A 17,720-nucleotide genomic window follows, 5' to 3' on the forward strand; every position below is an offset into this window, starting at 1 on the left:
TTCCCAAGGACATTGGACTTATACTCTATACTATTCTGTACTTAACTTTTTTCTTCCTGTTCAGTCAGTTTACATGTTGATCTGTCTCATTATCCTTTGAGATTACATATTATTTCATAGTATTAATATACTATACTTTGTTTAGCAATACCTCAGTTGAGAACTCTTAATGTTGTCTCCAATTTTTCAACATTACAAACAGTGCTGCAGTAAATTTCACCAGTTTAGATTTTAACTTACTTTTTCATTTTAACAGGACTGTGGAAACTGAAGTCATTGCAGAGTTTGGATCTGTCATTCAATGGGATATTGCAAATAGGGTGGTCTGATTTTCACAACTGCCTGCAACTGGAGAATCTCTATTTAAAGAGCAACAAGATATTCAAAATTCACCCACAAGCCTTCAAGGACCTCAAAAAATTACAGGTTCTAAAATCATTTTTATAATATTTGAATAAGGAAGACACATGGGCAATTACATTAGAAGCATATTTCTGTTGAAGAGTTTCTTCATGTCCAGTAGTACTGGCTATTAATCAAAAACTGTTAGTCTATTTTAAGATCCCTTAAAGAGCTCAAGTCTCTTTCTTGCCTCAAAAATCAAAGGCCACAATAAGGGACATGAATTTTACTCCAACATAATACTCAACAGCAAGAATTGACACATTATTTTTCTTTCTTTTTTTTTTTTTTTTTTTTTTTTTTTTTTTTGAGACGGAGTCTGGCTCTGTCGCCCAGGCTGGAGTGCAGTGGCGCGATCTCGGCTCATTGCAAGCTCCGCCTCCCGGGTTCACGCCATTCTCCTGCCTCAGCCTCCCGAGTAGCTGGGACTACAGGCGCCCACAACCGCGCCCGGCTAATTTTTTTTTGTATTTTTAGTAGAGACGGGGTTTCACCGTGGTCTCGATCTCCTGACCTTGTGATCCGCCCGCCTCGGCCTCCCAAAGTGCTGGGATTACAGGCGTGAGCCACCGCGCCCGGCCACACACATTATTTTTCTAAGTCAAATTATATCCAACTCCTACATTCCACTTACCAGTTGGCAAGAAATTAAATCTTAGTTATTAGTAAGGCTGTCTCCCTAAGCTACAAGATTGGTGAAAGGTCTCAGGGGTCTTATGCAATATGGAACGCTTGGGGAGGCCCCTGTAAACCAACCTGGCTGATGCTAAGATGTCAACGACCCAGGACTAGATGGGCCTCTGAAACCCAGTGACCCTGTTGCTTCCATTTCAAAATTGGACACAAAACAATAAAAATGATAATGATAATATTTCCCTACTTGTATAACACATGTGCCACATGTAGTTCTAAATGTCCAAACCCATATTGGGGAGATTTATGTCACATTTTGGCCCCATAGTTCCTGTCTCTGGCGCATTGCAGTTAATCTCCCAAGGTGCCAATAGCTGTAAGCGTTAAGGAACTCCTGAAGCCCTGTTCTAGGTCTGGCAGCTTCAGCCCCTTCTCCTCCAAGCACTTTTCTCCACACCCTTCCCTTTGGGAGAATGTTGTAAAATCTCCTCTCAGTGGTCCTTTAGCAACACCGGAGTGGCCTGCAGTGTAGCACTACGAGATGGTCTGGAAGAGTCTTTAGTCCTCCATCTCCATAACCTCCACCACAACTCCCATTCTTTATATAGGCCAGCATCATTCAATAGAAACATAGAATGTGAGCCACACATGCAATTTTAAATGTTAGATGTTAGTAGCTAGAGTGAAATGTTTTAAATGTTAGTAGCTAGACTGAAAAAGTTAAAATACACAAGTGAATTTCATCTTAGTGGTGTTATTTACCGAATATTATATTTTACATGTCATCAATATAGAAATTATTAATGAAATATTTTATATCCCCCTTTTTTTAATTACACTTTAAGTTCTACGGTACATGTGCACAACGTGCACGTTTGTTACATATGTATACATGTGCCATGTTGGTGTGCTGCATCCATTAATTCGTCATTTACATTAGATATATCTCTTAATGCTATCCCTCCCCCTTCCCCGCCTCTCCACAATAGGACCCAGTGTGTGATGTTCCCCTTCCTGTGTCCAAGTGATCTCATGGTTCAATTCCCACCTATGAGTGAGAACATGCGGTGTTTGGTTTTCTGTTCTTGTGATAGTTTGCTGAGACTAATGGTTTCCAGCTGCATCCATGTCCCTACAAAGGACAGGAACTCATCCTTTTTTATGGCTGCATAGTATTCCATGGTGTATATGTGCCACATTTTCTTAATCCAGTCTGTCACTGATGGGCATTTGGGTTGATTCCAAGTCTTTGTTATTGTGAATAGTGCCACGATAAACATATGTGTGCATGTGTCTTTATAGCAGCATGACTTATAATCCTTTGGGTATATCCCCAGTAATGGGATGGCTGGGTTAAATGGTATTTCTAGTTCTAGATCCTTGAGGAATCGCCATACTGTTTTCCACAATGGTTTAACAGTTTACAGTCCCACCAACAGTGTAAAAGTGTTCCTATTTCTCCACATCCTCTCCAGCACCTGTTGTTTCCTGATTTTTTAATGATTGCCATTCTAACTGGTGTGAGATGATATCTCATTGTGGTTTTGATTTGCATTTCTCTGATGGCCAGTGATGATGAGCATTTTTTCACATGTCTGTTGGCTGTATGAATGTCTTCTTTTGAAAAGTGTCTATTCATGTCCTTTGCCCACTTTTTGATGGGGTTGTTTGTTGTTTTCTTGTAAATTTGATTGAGTTCTTCATAGGTTCTGGGTATTAGCCCTTTGTCAGATGAGTAGATTGCAAAAATTTTCTCCCATTCTGTAGGTTGCCTGTTCACTCTGATGGTAGTTTCTTTTGCTGTGCAGAAGCTCTTTAGTTTAATTAGATCCCATTTGTCAATTTTGACTTTTGTTGCCGTTGCTTTTGGTGTTTTGGACATGAAGTCCTTGCCCATGCCTATGTCCTGAATGGTGTTACCTAGGTTTTATTCTAGGGTTTTTATGGTTTTAGGTCTCTAATAGATCTTGAATTAATTTTCGTATAAGGAGTAAGGAAAGGATCCAGTTTCAGCTTTCTACTTATGGCTAGCCAATTTACCCAGCACCATTTATTAAATAGGGAATCCTTTCCCCTTTTCTTGTTTTTGTCAGGTTTGTCAAAGATCGGATGGCTGTAGATGTGTGGTATTATTTCTGAGGGCTCTGTTCTGTTTCATTCGTCTATATCTCTGTTTTGGTACCAGTAGCATGCTGTTTTGGTTACCGTAGACTTGTAGTACAGTTTGAAGTCAGGTAGCGTGATGCCTCCAGCTTTGTTCTTTTGGCTTAGGATTGTCTTGGTAATGCGGGCTCTTTTTTGGTTCCATATGAACTTTAAAGCAGTTTTTTCCAATTCTGTGAAGAAAGTCATTGGTAGCTTAATGGGGATGGCATTGAATCTATAAATTACCTTGGGCAGTGTGGCCATTTTCACAATATTGATTCTTCCTATCTAAGAGCATGGTATGTTCTTCCATTTGTTTGTGTCCTCCTCTATTTCAGTGAGCAGTGGTTTGTAGTTCTCCTTGAAGAGGTCCTTTACATCCCTTGTAAGTTGGATTCCTAGGTATTTTATTCTCTTTGAAGCAATTGTGAATGGGAGTTCATTCATGATTTGGCTCTCTGTTTCTCTGTTACTGGTGTATAAGAATGCTTGTGATTTTTGCACATTAATTGTGTATCCTTAGACTTTGCTGAAGCTGCTTATCAGCTTAAGGAGATTTTGGGCTGAGACAATGGGGTTTTCTAAATATACAATCATGTCATCTGCAAACAGGGACAATTTGACTTCCTCTTTTCCTAACTGAATACCCTTGATTTCTTTCTCTTGCCTGATTGCCCTAGCCAGAACTTCCAACACTATGTTGAATAGGAGTGGTGAGAGAGGGCATCCCTGTCTTACGCCAGTTTTCAAAGGGAATGCTTCCAGTTTTTGCCCATTCAGTATGATATTGGCTGTGGGTTTGTCATAAATAGCTCTTATTATTTTGAGATACGTTCCATCAATACCGAATTTATTGAGAATTTTTAGCATGAAGGGATGTTGAATTTTGTCAAAGGCCTTTTCTGCATCTATTGAGATAATCATGTGGTTTTTCTCTTTAGTTCTGTTTATATGGTGAATTACATTTACTGATTTGCATATATTGACCCAGCCTTGCATCCCAGGGATGAAGCCCACTTGATCGTGGTGGATAAGCTTTTTGAAGTGCTGCTGGATTCGGTTTGCCAGTATTTTAATGAGGATTTTTGCATTGATGTTCATCAGGGATATTGGTCTAAAATTCTCTTTTTTTGCTGTATTTCTGTCAGGCTTTGGTATCAGGATGCTGTCAGCCTCGTAAAATGAGTTAGGGAGGATTCCCTCTTTTTCTATTGATTGGAATAGTTTCAGAAGGAATGGTACCAACTCCTCTTTGTATCTCTGGTGGAATTCAGCTGTGAATCCGTCTCGTCCTGGATTTTTTTTCATTGGTAGGCTATCAATTATTGCCTCAATTTCAGAGCCTGCTATAGGTCCATTCAGGGATTCAACTTCTTCCTGGTTTAGTCTTGGGAGAGTGTAAGTGTCCAGGAAATTATCCATTTCTTCTAGATTTTCTAGTTTATTTGCGTAGAGGTGTTTATAGTATTCTCTGATGGTAGTTTGTATTTCTGTGGGGTCGGTGGCGATATCCCCTTTATCATTTTTTATTGCGTCTATTTGATTCTTCTCTCTTTTCTTTTTATTAGTCTTGCTAGGGGTCTATCAATTTTGTTGATCTTTTCAAAACACCAGTGCCTGGATTCATTGATTTTTTGGAGGGTTTTTTGTGTCTCTATCTCCTTCAGTTCTGCTGCGATCTTAGTTATTTTTTGCCTTCTGCTAGCTTTTGAATGTGTTTGTTCTTGCTTCTCTAGTTCTTTTAACTGTGATGTTAGGGTGTCAATTTTAGATCTTTCCAGCTTTCTCTTGTGGGCATTTAGTGCTATAAATTTCCCTCTACACACTGCTTTAAATGTGTCCCAGAGATTCTGGTATGTTGTATCTTTGTTCTCATTGGTTTCAAAGAACATCTTTATTTCTGCCTTCATTTCATTATGTACCCAGTAGTCATTCAGGAACAGGTTATTCAGTTTCCATGTAGTTGAGCAGTTTTGATTGAGTTTCTTAGCGCTGAGTTCTAGTTTGATTGCACTGTGGTCTGAGAGACAGTTTGTTATAATTTCTGTTCTTTTACATTTGCGGAGGAGTGCTTTACTTCCAACTGTGGTCAATTTTGGAATAAATGCAATGTGGTGCTGAGAAGAATGTATATTCTGTTGATTTGGGGTGGAGAGTTCTGTAGTAGTCTATTAGGTCCACTTGGTGCAGAGTTGAGTTCAATTCCTGGATATCCTTGTTGACTTTCTCTCTCATTGATCTATCTAATGTTGACAGTGGGGTGTTAAAGTCTCCCATTATTATTATATGGGAGTCTAAGTCTCTTTGTAAGTCTCTAAGGACTTGCTTTATGAATCTGGGTGCTCCTGTATTGTATGCATATATATTTAGGATAGGTAGCTCTTCCTGATGAATTAATCCCTTTACCATTATGTAATGGCCTTCTTTGTCTCTTTTGATCTTTGATGGTTTAAAGTCTGTTTTATCAGAGACTAGGATTGCAACCCCTGCTTTTTTTTATTCTCCATTTGCTTGGTAGATCTTCCTCCATCCCTTTATTTTGAGTCTATGTGTGTCTCTGCATGTGAGATGGGTCTCCTGAATACAGCAAACTGATGGGTCTTGACTCTTTATCCAATTTGCCAGCCTGTGTCTTTTAATTGGATCATTTAGTCCATTTATATTTAAGATTAATATTGTTATATGTGAACATGATCCTGTCATTATGATATTAGCTGGTTACTTTGCTCGCTCGTTGATGCAGTTTCTTCCTAGCATCAATGAACTGTACATTTCGACATGTTTTTGCAATGGCTGGTATGTGTTGTTCCTTTCCATGTTTAGTGCTTCCTTCAGGATCTCTTGTAGGGCCGGCCTGGTGGTGACAAAATCTCTAAGCATTTGCTTGTCTGTAAAGGATTTTTTCTCCTTCACTTATGAAACTTAGTTTGGCTGGAGATGAAATTCTGGGTTTAAAATTCTTTTCTTTAAGAATGTTGAATATCGGCACCCACTCTCTTCTGGCTTGGAGAGTTTCTGCCGAGAGTTCTGCTGTCAGTCTGATGGGCTTCCCTTTGTGGGTAACCCGACCTTTCTCTCTGGCTGCCCTTAATATTTTTTCCTTTATTTCAACTTTGGTGAATCTGACAATTATGTGTCTTGGAGTTGCTCTTCTCGAGGAGTATCTTTGTGGCGTTCTCTGTATTTCCTGGATTTGAATGTTGGCCTGCCTTACTAGGTTGGGGAAGTTCTCCTGGATGATATCCTGCAGAATGTTTTCCAACTTGGTTCCATTGTCCCCGTCACTTTCAGGCACCCCAATCAGACATAGATTTGGTCTTTGCACATAATCCCATATTTTTTGGAGACTTTGTTCATTTCTTTTTACTCTTTTTTCTCTACACTTCTCTTCTCACTTCATTTCATTCATTTGATCTTCAATCGCTGATACTCTTTCTTCCAGTTGCTCGAGTCGGTTACTGAAGCTTGTGCATTTGTCACATAGTTCTCGTGTTATGTTTTTCATCTCTATCAATTGTTTTAAGGACTTCTCTACATTGGTTATTCTAGTTAGCCATTGGTCAAATCTTTTTTCAAGGTTTTTAGTTTCTTTGCACTGGTTACATAGTTCCTCCTTTAGCTCTGAGAAGTTTTATTGACTGAAGCCTTCTTCTCTCAACTTGTCAAAGTCATTCTCCATCCAGCTTTGTTCTGTTGCTGGCGATGAGCTGCATTCCTTTGGAGGCGGAGATGCACTCTGATTTTTTGAATTTCCAGCTTTTCTGCACTGCTTTTTCCCCATCTTTGTGGTTTTATCTGCCTTTGGTCTTTGATGATGGTGACGTACTGATGGGGTTTTGGTGTGGGTGTCCTTTCTGTTTGTTAGTTTTACTTCTGACAATCAGGACCCTCAGCTGTAGGTCTGTTGGAGTTTGCTTGAGATCCACTCCAGACCCTGTTTGCCTGGGTAGCAACAGCGGAGGCTGCAGAAGATAGAATATTGCTGAATAGTGAGTGTTGCTGTCTGATTCTTGCTCTGGAAGCTTCGTCTCAGGGGTGTACCCCACTGTGTGAGATGTGAGGTGTTGGTCTGCACCTAGTGGGGGATGTCTCCCAGTTAGGCTACTCAGGGGTCAGGGACCCACTTGAGCAGACAGTCTGTCCATTCTCAGATCTCAACCTCCATGCTGGGAGATCCACTGCTCTCTTCAAAGCTGTCAGACAGGGGCATTTACCTCTGCCGAGGTTTCTGCTGCTTTTTGTTTAGCTATGACCTGTCCCCAGAGGAGGAGTCTACAGAGGCAGGCCAGCCTTCTTGAGCTGTGGTGGGCTCCACCCAATTCGAGCTTCCTAGTGGCTTTGTTTACCTACTTAAGCCTCAGCAATGGTGGGCACCCCTCCTCCAGCCTCGGTGCCGCCTTGCAGTTAGATCTCAGACTGCTGTGCTAGCAATGAGGGAGGCCCTGTGGGCGTGGGACCCTCCCTGCCAGGTGTGGGATATAATCTCCTGGTGTGCCGTTTGCTAAGACCCTTGGTAAAGCACAGTATTAGGGTGGGAGTTACCCGATTTTCCAGGTGTTGTGTGTCTCAATTTCCTTTGGCTAGGAAAAGGAATTCCCTTCCCCCTTGCACTTCCCAGGTGAGGCGATGCCTCGCACTGCTTCAGCTCTCGCTGGTCGGGCTGCAGCCGCAGAGCAGTGCCAACTGTCTGACATGCCCCAGTGAGATGAACCCGGTACTTCAGTTGAAAATGCAGAAATCACCCGTCTTCTGTGTCACTCACGCTGGGAGCTGCAGGCTGGAGCTGTTCCTATTCGGCCATCTTGGGTGCACCCCCCCATATCCCCTTTTCATAGTAAGTCTTCAAAACCTGGTGGATATTTTGCACTTACCATACATCCCAGTTTGGACCACCCCTGTTTTAATTGCTCGATAGCCACATTTAAGCTCTTTGAGTACATATATGATATGTGTTTTGTTTTCCAGTGCTTAGCATACGCCTGGTACCTGATACATATGTTTAAATACTTGTTAAATGAACAAAGGAATGAATAAGTGGCTGATGGACATGGATAGGTGTGTTAGTCATCTATTGGTGTGGCTATCATATTAAGCAAGGCCAACATAGAAAACAGGTTTTCCCAGTGTTCTGCAAAGTGCTATTCAGGCATAGCTGCAAGATAAGCCTCCAACTCCCCACTTCCAACCAGAATGGCTCCTGGAATCCCTCTTCTGCAGAAGGGAGACTAGTGAAGCAGTGATGGGGAGTGTGGCCTTGAGCCAGCTGCCTGCACTTAAACTTAACCTCAGCCACTTTCCAGCCACAGTATCTTAAGCAAGTTATCAAATCTCTCTGTGTTTCACTTTTCTCTTCTGAAAAATGAAGATAATTTAGTTCCTCTCAGAGTTTTGTGAGAATTGTTTTAATACATATACAGTGCTTAGAGCAGTGCTTAGAATACAGTAAGCACTTTATAAATGTAGTCTGTGTATAGAAATTTTAAAATGGCCACTGTCTCCTGCTCTTTTAACATAGAAATCTGATTCTGCCACTTCTTGGTTAAAACCCTTCCAAGATTTCACTGCAAGGACCTGACCCCTGACTGCCTCTCCAGTCTCCTTTCAAGCCTCTTCCCTGGCTGTCTGCACTCCTGCCTCTGTTTTCACTTCAACTCCTCCCCACTTGCTGGTCCTTTGCCTGGAGCCAACTTCTGTTAATCCTGTCAGTTTTGCTAAAATATTATTTCCTCATGGAGGCCTTCCCTGGGCCTCCAGATTAAATTAATTCCCCTTCCTAAACACTTATAATATGCTATACATTTCCTCTCATTGCACTTGTCCCAGCTGAAATTACTTAGTTTTAGGTATGGTTAGTTGTTAATGCCTGTGCCCTCACACCCTTCTACCCTATGGTAAGCTCTTTGAGGACATACATCGTATCTGTTTTCTTTTCCCATGCTTAGCATATGCCTGGTACCTAACACATATTTTAAAATACTTATCAAATAAACAAAGGAATGAATAAATTGGTGATGGACATGGATAGAAGTATTAGTTATCTATTGCTGCATAATACATTACTACAAACTTACGAACTTAAAACCACACACATAGATTATCTCACAATTTCTATGAGACAGGAATCCAGGCATGGCTTGCCTGGGGTCTCCACTTAAGGGTCTCTCAAGAGGCTGCAATCAAAGCACTGGCAAAGGCTAGCATCTAACTGAAAAGCCCAGCTAGAAAAGGATTCTCTTCCAAGTTCATGTGGCCGTCGGCAGGGTTCAGTTCCTTGTGGGCTGCTGGAGTAAGGGCTCAATTTCTTGCTGGTTGTTGGACAAAGCCTGCCTTCAGTCCTATGCCATGTGGGCCTCTCCATAGGGCGGTTCACAATGTGGCAGCTTGTTTCAGAGCCAGTGAGGGAGAGAGTCTGCTAGCAAGAACGTTATAATTCTTCATAAATGTCATCATGGAAGTGGCATTCCATTGTTTTCCATAGTCTGTTTGTTAGAAACAAATCACTGGTCCTGCCTGCACCCAAGGGGAGGAGAGTACTCAAGGGCCTGATCACCAAGGAGGCAGGATCATTGGAGACCATCCTAGAGTCTGTCTGCTACAGTAGTCATGAGGACAGATGGAAAGGTCCACCTAATTTGGTAGTTAATTGGTAGTATATTGTATACTCCTTGTATATGTAATTTGCCCTTCATCTGTTGTATTTCCTGTGCATTTTATTGTGCTCTATGAGTCTTTTGCAGCTCACAGGTAATGGATGCCACAGCCAGACTAAAAATCAACCTCGAGGATGTTTTATATACAGCTGTAATTCTCAATGCACTGTAACTGCCCTAGAATCATACCATTTCTTCTCCTCTAATATCCCTTCTGCACGTTTGGCAATATCTCTAAAAACTGGTTTTGGAACATGATGAACATATTTGGTACCAAAAATGCTGAATATCAAAATGGATGTTGTTTTCTTCTGGGCAATGAATTTAATACTTGCACTATTCTATGTGATTTCCCATGTGGAAATCTTTTCAGAAGCCAGATAGATTTTTCAAGCATAAATTCATCACCATGCTTTGATGGATGAAATAAGTTTCACTGACATTTCAAATTAGCACTTCTTTTCCTAATCTTATCCCATTCTTAAATGCAGTGATTTGTGAAGCAATATTATATATGTTTCTCCCAATCTTTCCTTAATGTATACCCCTTTCAAATGCTGGTAGATGGGTATTTCTTTAGCCAAATTGTACCATTCTGTTTTACTCCTCTCTCAGAAATTGTTCCTCCTGAGTCATTTTATTAATTTTTCTATCCTCCCTCCAGTTTTGCTTTTGGTTCCATTATTTGTAATATAATAAGATGCTAGGACAAAAAATAATGCAGACATGCACTTAAAAGAAAATAATTACCTGAAAAACATCAGAATATTTCAATCTGTTGTCAAGCGATATATAAGAAAGCTACTGATCCTCACCAAGATGAGGCTAAAGCCAAATATTTTTTCTTTCCAATCCCACAGTCTCCTACCTCCAATTTCTGGCAACCTTCTTTTGAGAGTCAACACCGCTTGGCTATTCATTAATGGAAAATTCACGCTTACTACCCAAATTCACAAAAAAAATTGTGATTCTGTATGTAATGGTCTTGTTTGTGGCATTGTTTGATTATTTGCTTGAACAAGCCCTTCTTTAGGAATTTACATAACCCAAAACGTAAGTGCTGATTTTTCCCAGGTGTCTATAAAACAATTGGCCTTGATAACAGTCAGCCTTTCTAGCTTTTATTCATCATCCTCTTTTTTGAAAGCAAGGACTGTATTTTCATTTTTATGATTTTCTCTTCTCCTAATAACCACCTGCCTCTCCCCAAACCTCATGAGCCACTCTGGTGCCTCTGCCCCAGGCCTCCTCAACGCAGCCCTTCCTTCACTCAAGTGCTGCAGGGGCTCAGACTCCAAGAGGGTATGTTCTGCAGTGGAAGGCACACAACTGTGAAGCCAGGTCAGATCTCAGCTCTACCATTTCATTCCTTCCTTCCTTCCTTTCTGTTGTTTACACAGTACCTGCTGTGTACTAGGTGCTAGGGTCTATGTAGGATATACTGTGTGACTTAACCTGGCTTCTTCCTCTGTATAATAGGTGAAAATGAAGAAATTGTTAAGATCAGAGGTCATGTATGTGAAGTACCTACTGGCATATCTGGGACCCAGCAGGGCTCTGCAAATGGCAGCTAAAGCTCCTCCTAACTGTGCTTTCCCTGCTATGTCATGCTCCTGTCATGTCCAACGTCTACAGATCCTGCTTTCTGTTTCTAGAGACACTGGATCCTTCTTGTTCCCCTTTCCCCTTGATTTCTGATCAGACTAGAAAAATTAGTCATACTGCATGTACTGAATAGCCACGGATGCAGAGAAATGTATTACTACTCTTGAGATAATATTTGATTCAAAAGACCTCTCTTTGAGGCCAGGTGCATGCCTGTAATTCCAGCATTTTGGGAGGCCAAGGCCTTGGGAGGATTACTTGAGCCCAGGAATTTGAGTCCAATTAAGCAACATAGTGAGATTTCATCTCTACCAGAAAAAATAAATAAATAAGATTTCTGGTCAACCACAGTTCTGTGTTCTACATTTTCATCATCCAGTATTTTCTGCTGCTTTCAAGATTGGTGTAGTTCTAGAAATTCTTGACCTGGTATCCAATTCTAGACCTTGATAACATGAGCATCTAGGTTTTATTTAACAATACAAATTACACTCAGGAAAGAAGGAAGAGAAAATCATTAAGCATCAAATATAGGCATGATACTTAAAGCTTTCACATACATTTAATGCTTCTAGCAACCCTGGGAGGGAGGCTTATAGAAAGTAAACAATTTGTCAAGACTTGTAAACTTTTTAGGGGTAGAACAGAGACTTAAAACCCACTATTCCGTGACTTGTAAACCAGTGTCAAATCCATATTGCCTCCACAGAGACATAAACAGTATTTTTCTGTAACTCATTTATTTTATCTCTAAATGTCTTTATCCACAGACCATCCTAAACTTCTTTCTTCTCAAACAGGTCATAGACCTCAGCAACAATGATCTGTCCACCATCCTACCAATGATGATCATAGCTTTAGAATTTCCCCATCTAGTGGTTGACTTGGCTGATAATCACTGGCAGTGTGATGATAGTGTGACAGTCTTTCAAAATTTTATTTCTGAATCCTGGAGGAAAACGTGGAATGTCATTTGCAACAGGTGTATAGGTAAGTCAGTAACATCTCTCTGAAAGGCTCCGTTTATACTGAAAAATGCACATAAACATTTTAGTCTCATTTGAAATAATGACAGTCCCCCTGAAAGCAAAAGTGCTGATCCTTGGCATTAGTCAGTCTGTGTCATAGAAAAATCACTGGTGCCAAATAACTGTTTTCCTCAGTTCATCAATTATTTTCTTCATGTGGTCAAAGAAACACAGTTCAACTCACTTAGCATCAATTGGATTTGGTCAAAAGGAGGAATTCCACTAGAAGAGAGTTTTGTTCTGACACACCAAACTTTATTCTCAAGAACCCTAGACAGGCTGTTGGCATTAGACAAGAATTAAAAATTGAGTAAAATTTAATGTCACAGTTTTATCCAAATTCCTAACAAATAACCTATTAAAGAAAGAACTTTTAAAATTAGAAACATAATTATTTTAGATGTTTGCTAACATTCTAAAGGTGTGATCCTCTACATACACAAAACACACACACATATTACAAAAGCATATTTTCCTTTAATTTGTTCCTTGCCCCTCTCCCAAAGTGCTGGAATATGTTGCTGGGGTTGAACATTCTGGGAAGCTTTTTTTTACATTAACTACCTTGGCTAAATCTCAACCTCATATATAGAAAAAAAAAAGTCCATGAAAAAAAATGAGTCATAGATTCTGTTCTATTCAGGACTGCCATTCAAGTAGGAACATGGCCATGCCTACCAGGTTTAGAGGAAGTTCATGAAGATCAGAGAGAAGTCTTAATGTCATCAGCTACATTTGTTTCACTCCACAACTGACATTCTGAGGGTAGAGAGCAAAATGTCAGGAACCAATAAAGAAAACGGAATATTTTTGCTGTTTACTAGTACATGGAGTAGGTAAGATTATGGAGGAAGGAGAAGCCATGTACATGTGGCTGTCCCTCTAGTCTGGCTTCTTCCTCCCACAGGCAGCAGTGAGGCAGGAAGCCTAAGGTACATACAACCTCCAGGACCTCTCAGCAACAGACCTCAGCCTGATGGCCATGTATAAATGCATACAACCATAAACATGCTGTTGGCATTAAACAAAAACAAATGAATGAATAATATTTTTAAACTGCTGATCGTGATGTAATGTACACTTTAACTTGTAGCTAGATAAGGACTGAGGAGGACTCACAGAAGCTTCTGAAACCCCTAGAATCTGGAGCTGGGGGCAGTGGCTCACACCTGTAGTCCCAGCTGTTCAGGAGGCCAAGGGACAAGAATCGCTTGATGCCAAGAGTTTGAGACCAGCCTTGGCAACGTAGTTACAACCCTTGTCTCTGTAAAATGGAAAATAAAAAAAAAGCAGCCCAGGCGTGGTGGCACACACCTGTAGTCCCAGCTACTCTGGGGGCTGAAGTAGGAGGATCGCTTGAGCCCAGGAGTCTGAGGCTTCGGTGAGTTATGATTGTGCCACCCCTCTCCATGCTGGGTGACAGAGACCCCAATTCTGAAAAAAAGAAAGAAGAAAAGCCCCTGCAATCTTATTTCAATGTTTGCTTAATGTGTATTTTTTTAATCCCACTTTCAGGGAGTGAGGAGGCCAATGGGGGTACTCCCCAGAGCAGGATTTCCAGGGAAACCAGCCTTCCTCCCATTCATCTGCATCCCGTGAAAAGCCTCATAAGGAGCAAAGCAGAGAGGCCCCAGGGAGGAAGGCACATGGGTGTTTCCACTCTGGGGAAGAAGGCAAGGACCAGCTCTGGTCTCAGGGAGAAGCAGAGATGGCTGCCAAGGAGTGTTAGAAGCACCCGCGATGTGCAGGCTGCCGGCAGAAAGGAGGACGCTCCCCAGGACCTGGCTCTGGCAGTGTGCCTGTCAGTGTTCATCACATTCCTTGTCGCCTTCTGTCTGGGGGCTTTCACAAGGCCTTATGTTGACAGACTGTGGCAACAAAAGTGCCAGAACAAAAGCCCTAGCCTGGACAACGCGTGTTCAAACGAGGGCTTTTACGATGACATCCAAGCTGTGGGGCACACACCACACCCAGAGTCCCATCTGCGCCAAGCATTTCCTCATCTAAGCCTCTACAAGAACCAGACCCCTTTCTGGGCGACACAGCCACACTCACATGCCACCATAATTCCTGATAGAACTCTGGGAAGCAGCAGGAAGGATCCTGGCAGTCCGCAGAGCTCAGGACAGTGCAGGGACAACACCGGGACAGGAAGTGGAAATGATAGTGCAGTCTATTCCATTCTCCAGAGACACCCACATGCTGGTAACCATGAACTAATGTCAGCAACACAGGATCACATCCATAGGAATGATGTTCTTGGAGAACGGACTTATGAAACTGTGGCCCAGGAAGAGTCTCTCAGTGCACATTCAGTGGGCGTCTCTTCTGTAGCTGGCACGTCTCGTGCTGTCTCTGGCTCCTCTCATGCTGTCTCTGGCTCAAGCTGTTATGATTCCAATGAATTAGACCCGTCCCTCTCCGGAGAAATGACAGCTTCCCTCTGTAAAATGCTAACACATGCAGAAGCACAGAGGATTGGAGACAGTAAGGAAAGAGGGGGCACCGAACAGTCACTTTGGGACTTGCAGATGGAATTTTCTAAGGAAAGGCAAGTGAGTTCATCCATTGATTTGCTGAGCATACAGCAGCCAAGGCTCTCGGGGGCAAGTGCTGAGGGAGCACTTTCAGCCCACTACAGCGAGGTTCCACACGGTGACCCAAGAGACATGGATCCATCAGTCTTTCCTCCAAGATGGGATGGTGGCCTGGATATCACTCCTGCTAACAAGGAACCAGTGCAGAAATCCACTCTTTCTGACACTTGCTGTGAGTTGGAGAGTGACTGTGACTCTGATGAGGGGTCTCTGTTCACTCTGAGCTCCATAAGTTCAGAAGGTGCGAGGAGCAAGACTGAAGAGGCAGCACCTGACGAGGAGCCCCTGCAGGACGAGAGCTCAGGGGCAAGCAAGGACAATGTGACGGCTATAGACAGTCTTGAGGACAATGTCACCTTCCAAACAATTGCAGGGAAATGCAAGAATCAGGAAGATCACTTTGAAAAATCTCTCATTTCCACTCCAGACTCTGGTGTGTACAAGACTTATCTGGAAAATGCCTCTGACACTGACAGATCTGAGGGCCCATCACCCTGGCCCAGGTCACTGGGGAATAGTCACTGAGGGGATAAGATTCCGGGCATGTTTACTTATAATTATGACACAGCTTTTCAATCCAAGGCAGCAGAATGGCATTGCTCACTTAGAGACTTAGAATTTTCTAATGTGGATGTTTTACAACAAACACCACCATGTTCTGCTGAAGTTCCCTCAGATCCTGATAAGGCTGCCTTCCATGAAAGAGACTCAGACATTTTAAAATAAGAAACTTTCATTAAGGAAATATTCACAGCTCTAAACAATATTCCTTTAATGATCATGGCAGGGGAAAACTAAAACCTTCACAACAAGATCCTGAAGGAGACAACATGAATTCCAACCAGGTGGACACTGATGCAAATGAGGGTTTTGTGGGCCCACTTGAGGAGGATGATTCTAGAAGGGTTATAAGCTAAACACACTTGTTAACATCCTGTGGGGATGAACCTGCTCTTCAGTGTGAAAGAGAAAGAGGGGAATATTTTGAGATCATTCCAAGAACCATGCACCATTATTATAAGAGCTCCCAAATGAAACCAGTTCACTAAGAACACAGGAGCACTTCATCAATAGATTGGGATAAATATTCAGAAGATAATCTGTTGCAGTTAGACAAAATGATTCTAACTTTCCTTCTCAAATACAGACGTGGAGCAATCTGATGGGATTTGGCTCTCTGAAAAGAACAGCTTTAGGATGACAAAGACAAGGATGTTCAACTTTATCATCAAAGAGAATTCAAGTGACATTTTTTCATACATATTGAAGCACTTAAGTGGAAATGCTGGATAGATTTTAATGAATTCTGAACACACACTAGCACAACTTTTTGGAGGCTGATCATGAAACTGCAAAATTGAGAAAATCCTGAGTAATTATAAATGTTTTTAAATAAGTTATGTTAAAAGAGAAGTGGGACCACTTTTTAGAACGAAGTGTAAATTAAAAAATCAATTTTCAAGAAAAGAATTGATGATTTCTATAAAGAAAAAGATTCTCTGGCATATCCTTGCCTAGCCCTTCCTTGGCATGACTTGCTACACTCTAGCCATCATGAGCTGTGTCCTTCTGTTCATCCTCTGCTTCACAATATTTTCTCATCTTCCTTCTTGATATCCCCCCTCTGCTTGCCCTCTTAAAGACAGCACTCCTCAAGGGTGTTTGTTTATTCCTAGTCTTTCTTTATGATTCCTTTCTCCTTGAACCTCACTGTGTAGCAACCGGCTCTACACAGATACGCCAGACCTGCATGGCAAGTCCTACCTCCCTCCCAAGCTCCAGACTCGCATTCTTAACCCTAGTTGCCCAAATTCATATAGGTCATCTGAGCATCTAAAATTCATTGTTGTTTTTTTATACAAAATAGTAATAGACTCAAAATCTCCCTATATTGCCCAGACTAGTCTTGAACTCTGGGGCTCAAGCAGTCCTCCTGCTTCAGCCTGTCAAAGTGCAGGGATTACAGGCATAAGCCACTGTGTCTGGCCAAATTCATCTTTTTCTTTCACAAATATAATCTCTCATATTCCCTTTCTTGGTCAACAGTATCATAACATCCACCCAGTAAACCCAGTTAAAATTTCTGACTTATCTGTCTCCTTTTCATTTTCTATATCTGAGCAGCCTCTAAGCTCTGTGTGGTGGAAGTTCCTGAATGTCTATACAGGTGGACATTTAGGCTTGATAATATGGAGGAGGGCTAGCCTCCAATTTGTGTTAAACCATTGTTTGCATAGAAAACACACTGTTTTTACTTACAGTGTATATTTATTTAGGGTAGACTAAGGTTGAAGGTGTTGGGGTTCTGTGGAAGGGCCTTAAGAGCCCCCTAGTCCACCTGTTGGCATCATCACTAGTCCAACCAGATCTAACTCCTCAATGACTCTTAACTTTGTTACATGTGCTCTCAATCCCCAAATAAAGCACATCCCTTGTCTATTACCTAGATTATTGTGACCTTTAGTACTTCTCCTTGACCCTCATTCACCCCTAAATAATCTTATATCTAACCCATCATGATCCTGCTCAAAAATTTTTGATGACTCCCACTGCCTGTATAAAAACCAAATTCCATAATCTAGACACACCCTACCTTTCCGACTTCATCTCATCACATTGTCACTCAACTGCACATTCTACATTCTGGTTTATGTCATGTA

General features: G+C 41.6%; 1 protein-coding gene across 5 annotated transcripts in view; it reads left to right on the forward strand.

The window, feature by feature from the left end:
• Positions 1-16,527, forward strand: part of LRRC66 (leucine rich repeat containing 66) — a 33,403-nt gene extending 16,876 nt beyond the window's left edge. For 3 of the 5 annotated variants that reach the window (XM_078002671.1, XM_078002670.1, XM_078002674.1), the window contains 4 exons: positions 257-426; positions 7,799-8,014; positions 12,236-12,425; positions 13,979-16,527. In XM_078002671.1, coding sequence (XP_077858797.1) covers positions 257-426; positions 7,799-8,014; positions 12,236-12,425; positions 13,979-15,585 — 2,183 coding nt within the window. In that variant the 3' untranslated portion in view covers positions 15,586-16,527. The remainder of the gene's footprint in view (positions 1-256; positions 427-7,798; positions 8,015-12,235; positions 12,426-13,978) is intronic. The other 2 variants (XM_078002673.1, XM_078002672.1) reach the window with 1 other exon arrangement.
• Positions 16,528-17,720: the final 1,193 nt, after the last annotated feature.

The sequence above is a fragment of the Macaca mulatta genome, chromosome 5, assembly GCF_049350105.2.
Source record: "Macaca mulatta isolate MMU2019108-1 chromosome 5, T2T-MMU8v2.0, whole genome shotgun sequence".
NCBI lineage: Eukaryota > Metazoa > Chordata > Mammalia > Primates > Cercopithecidae > Macaca > Macaca mulatta.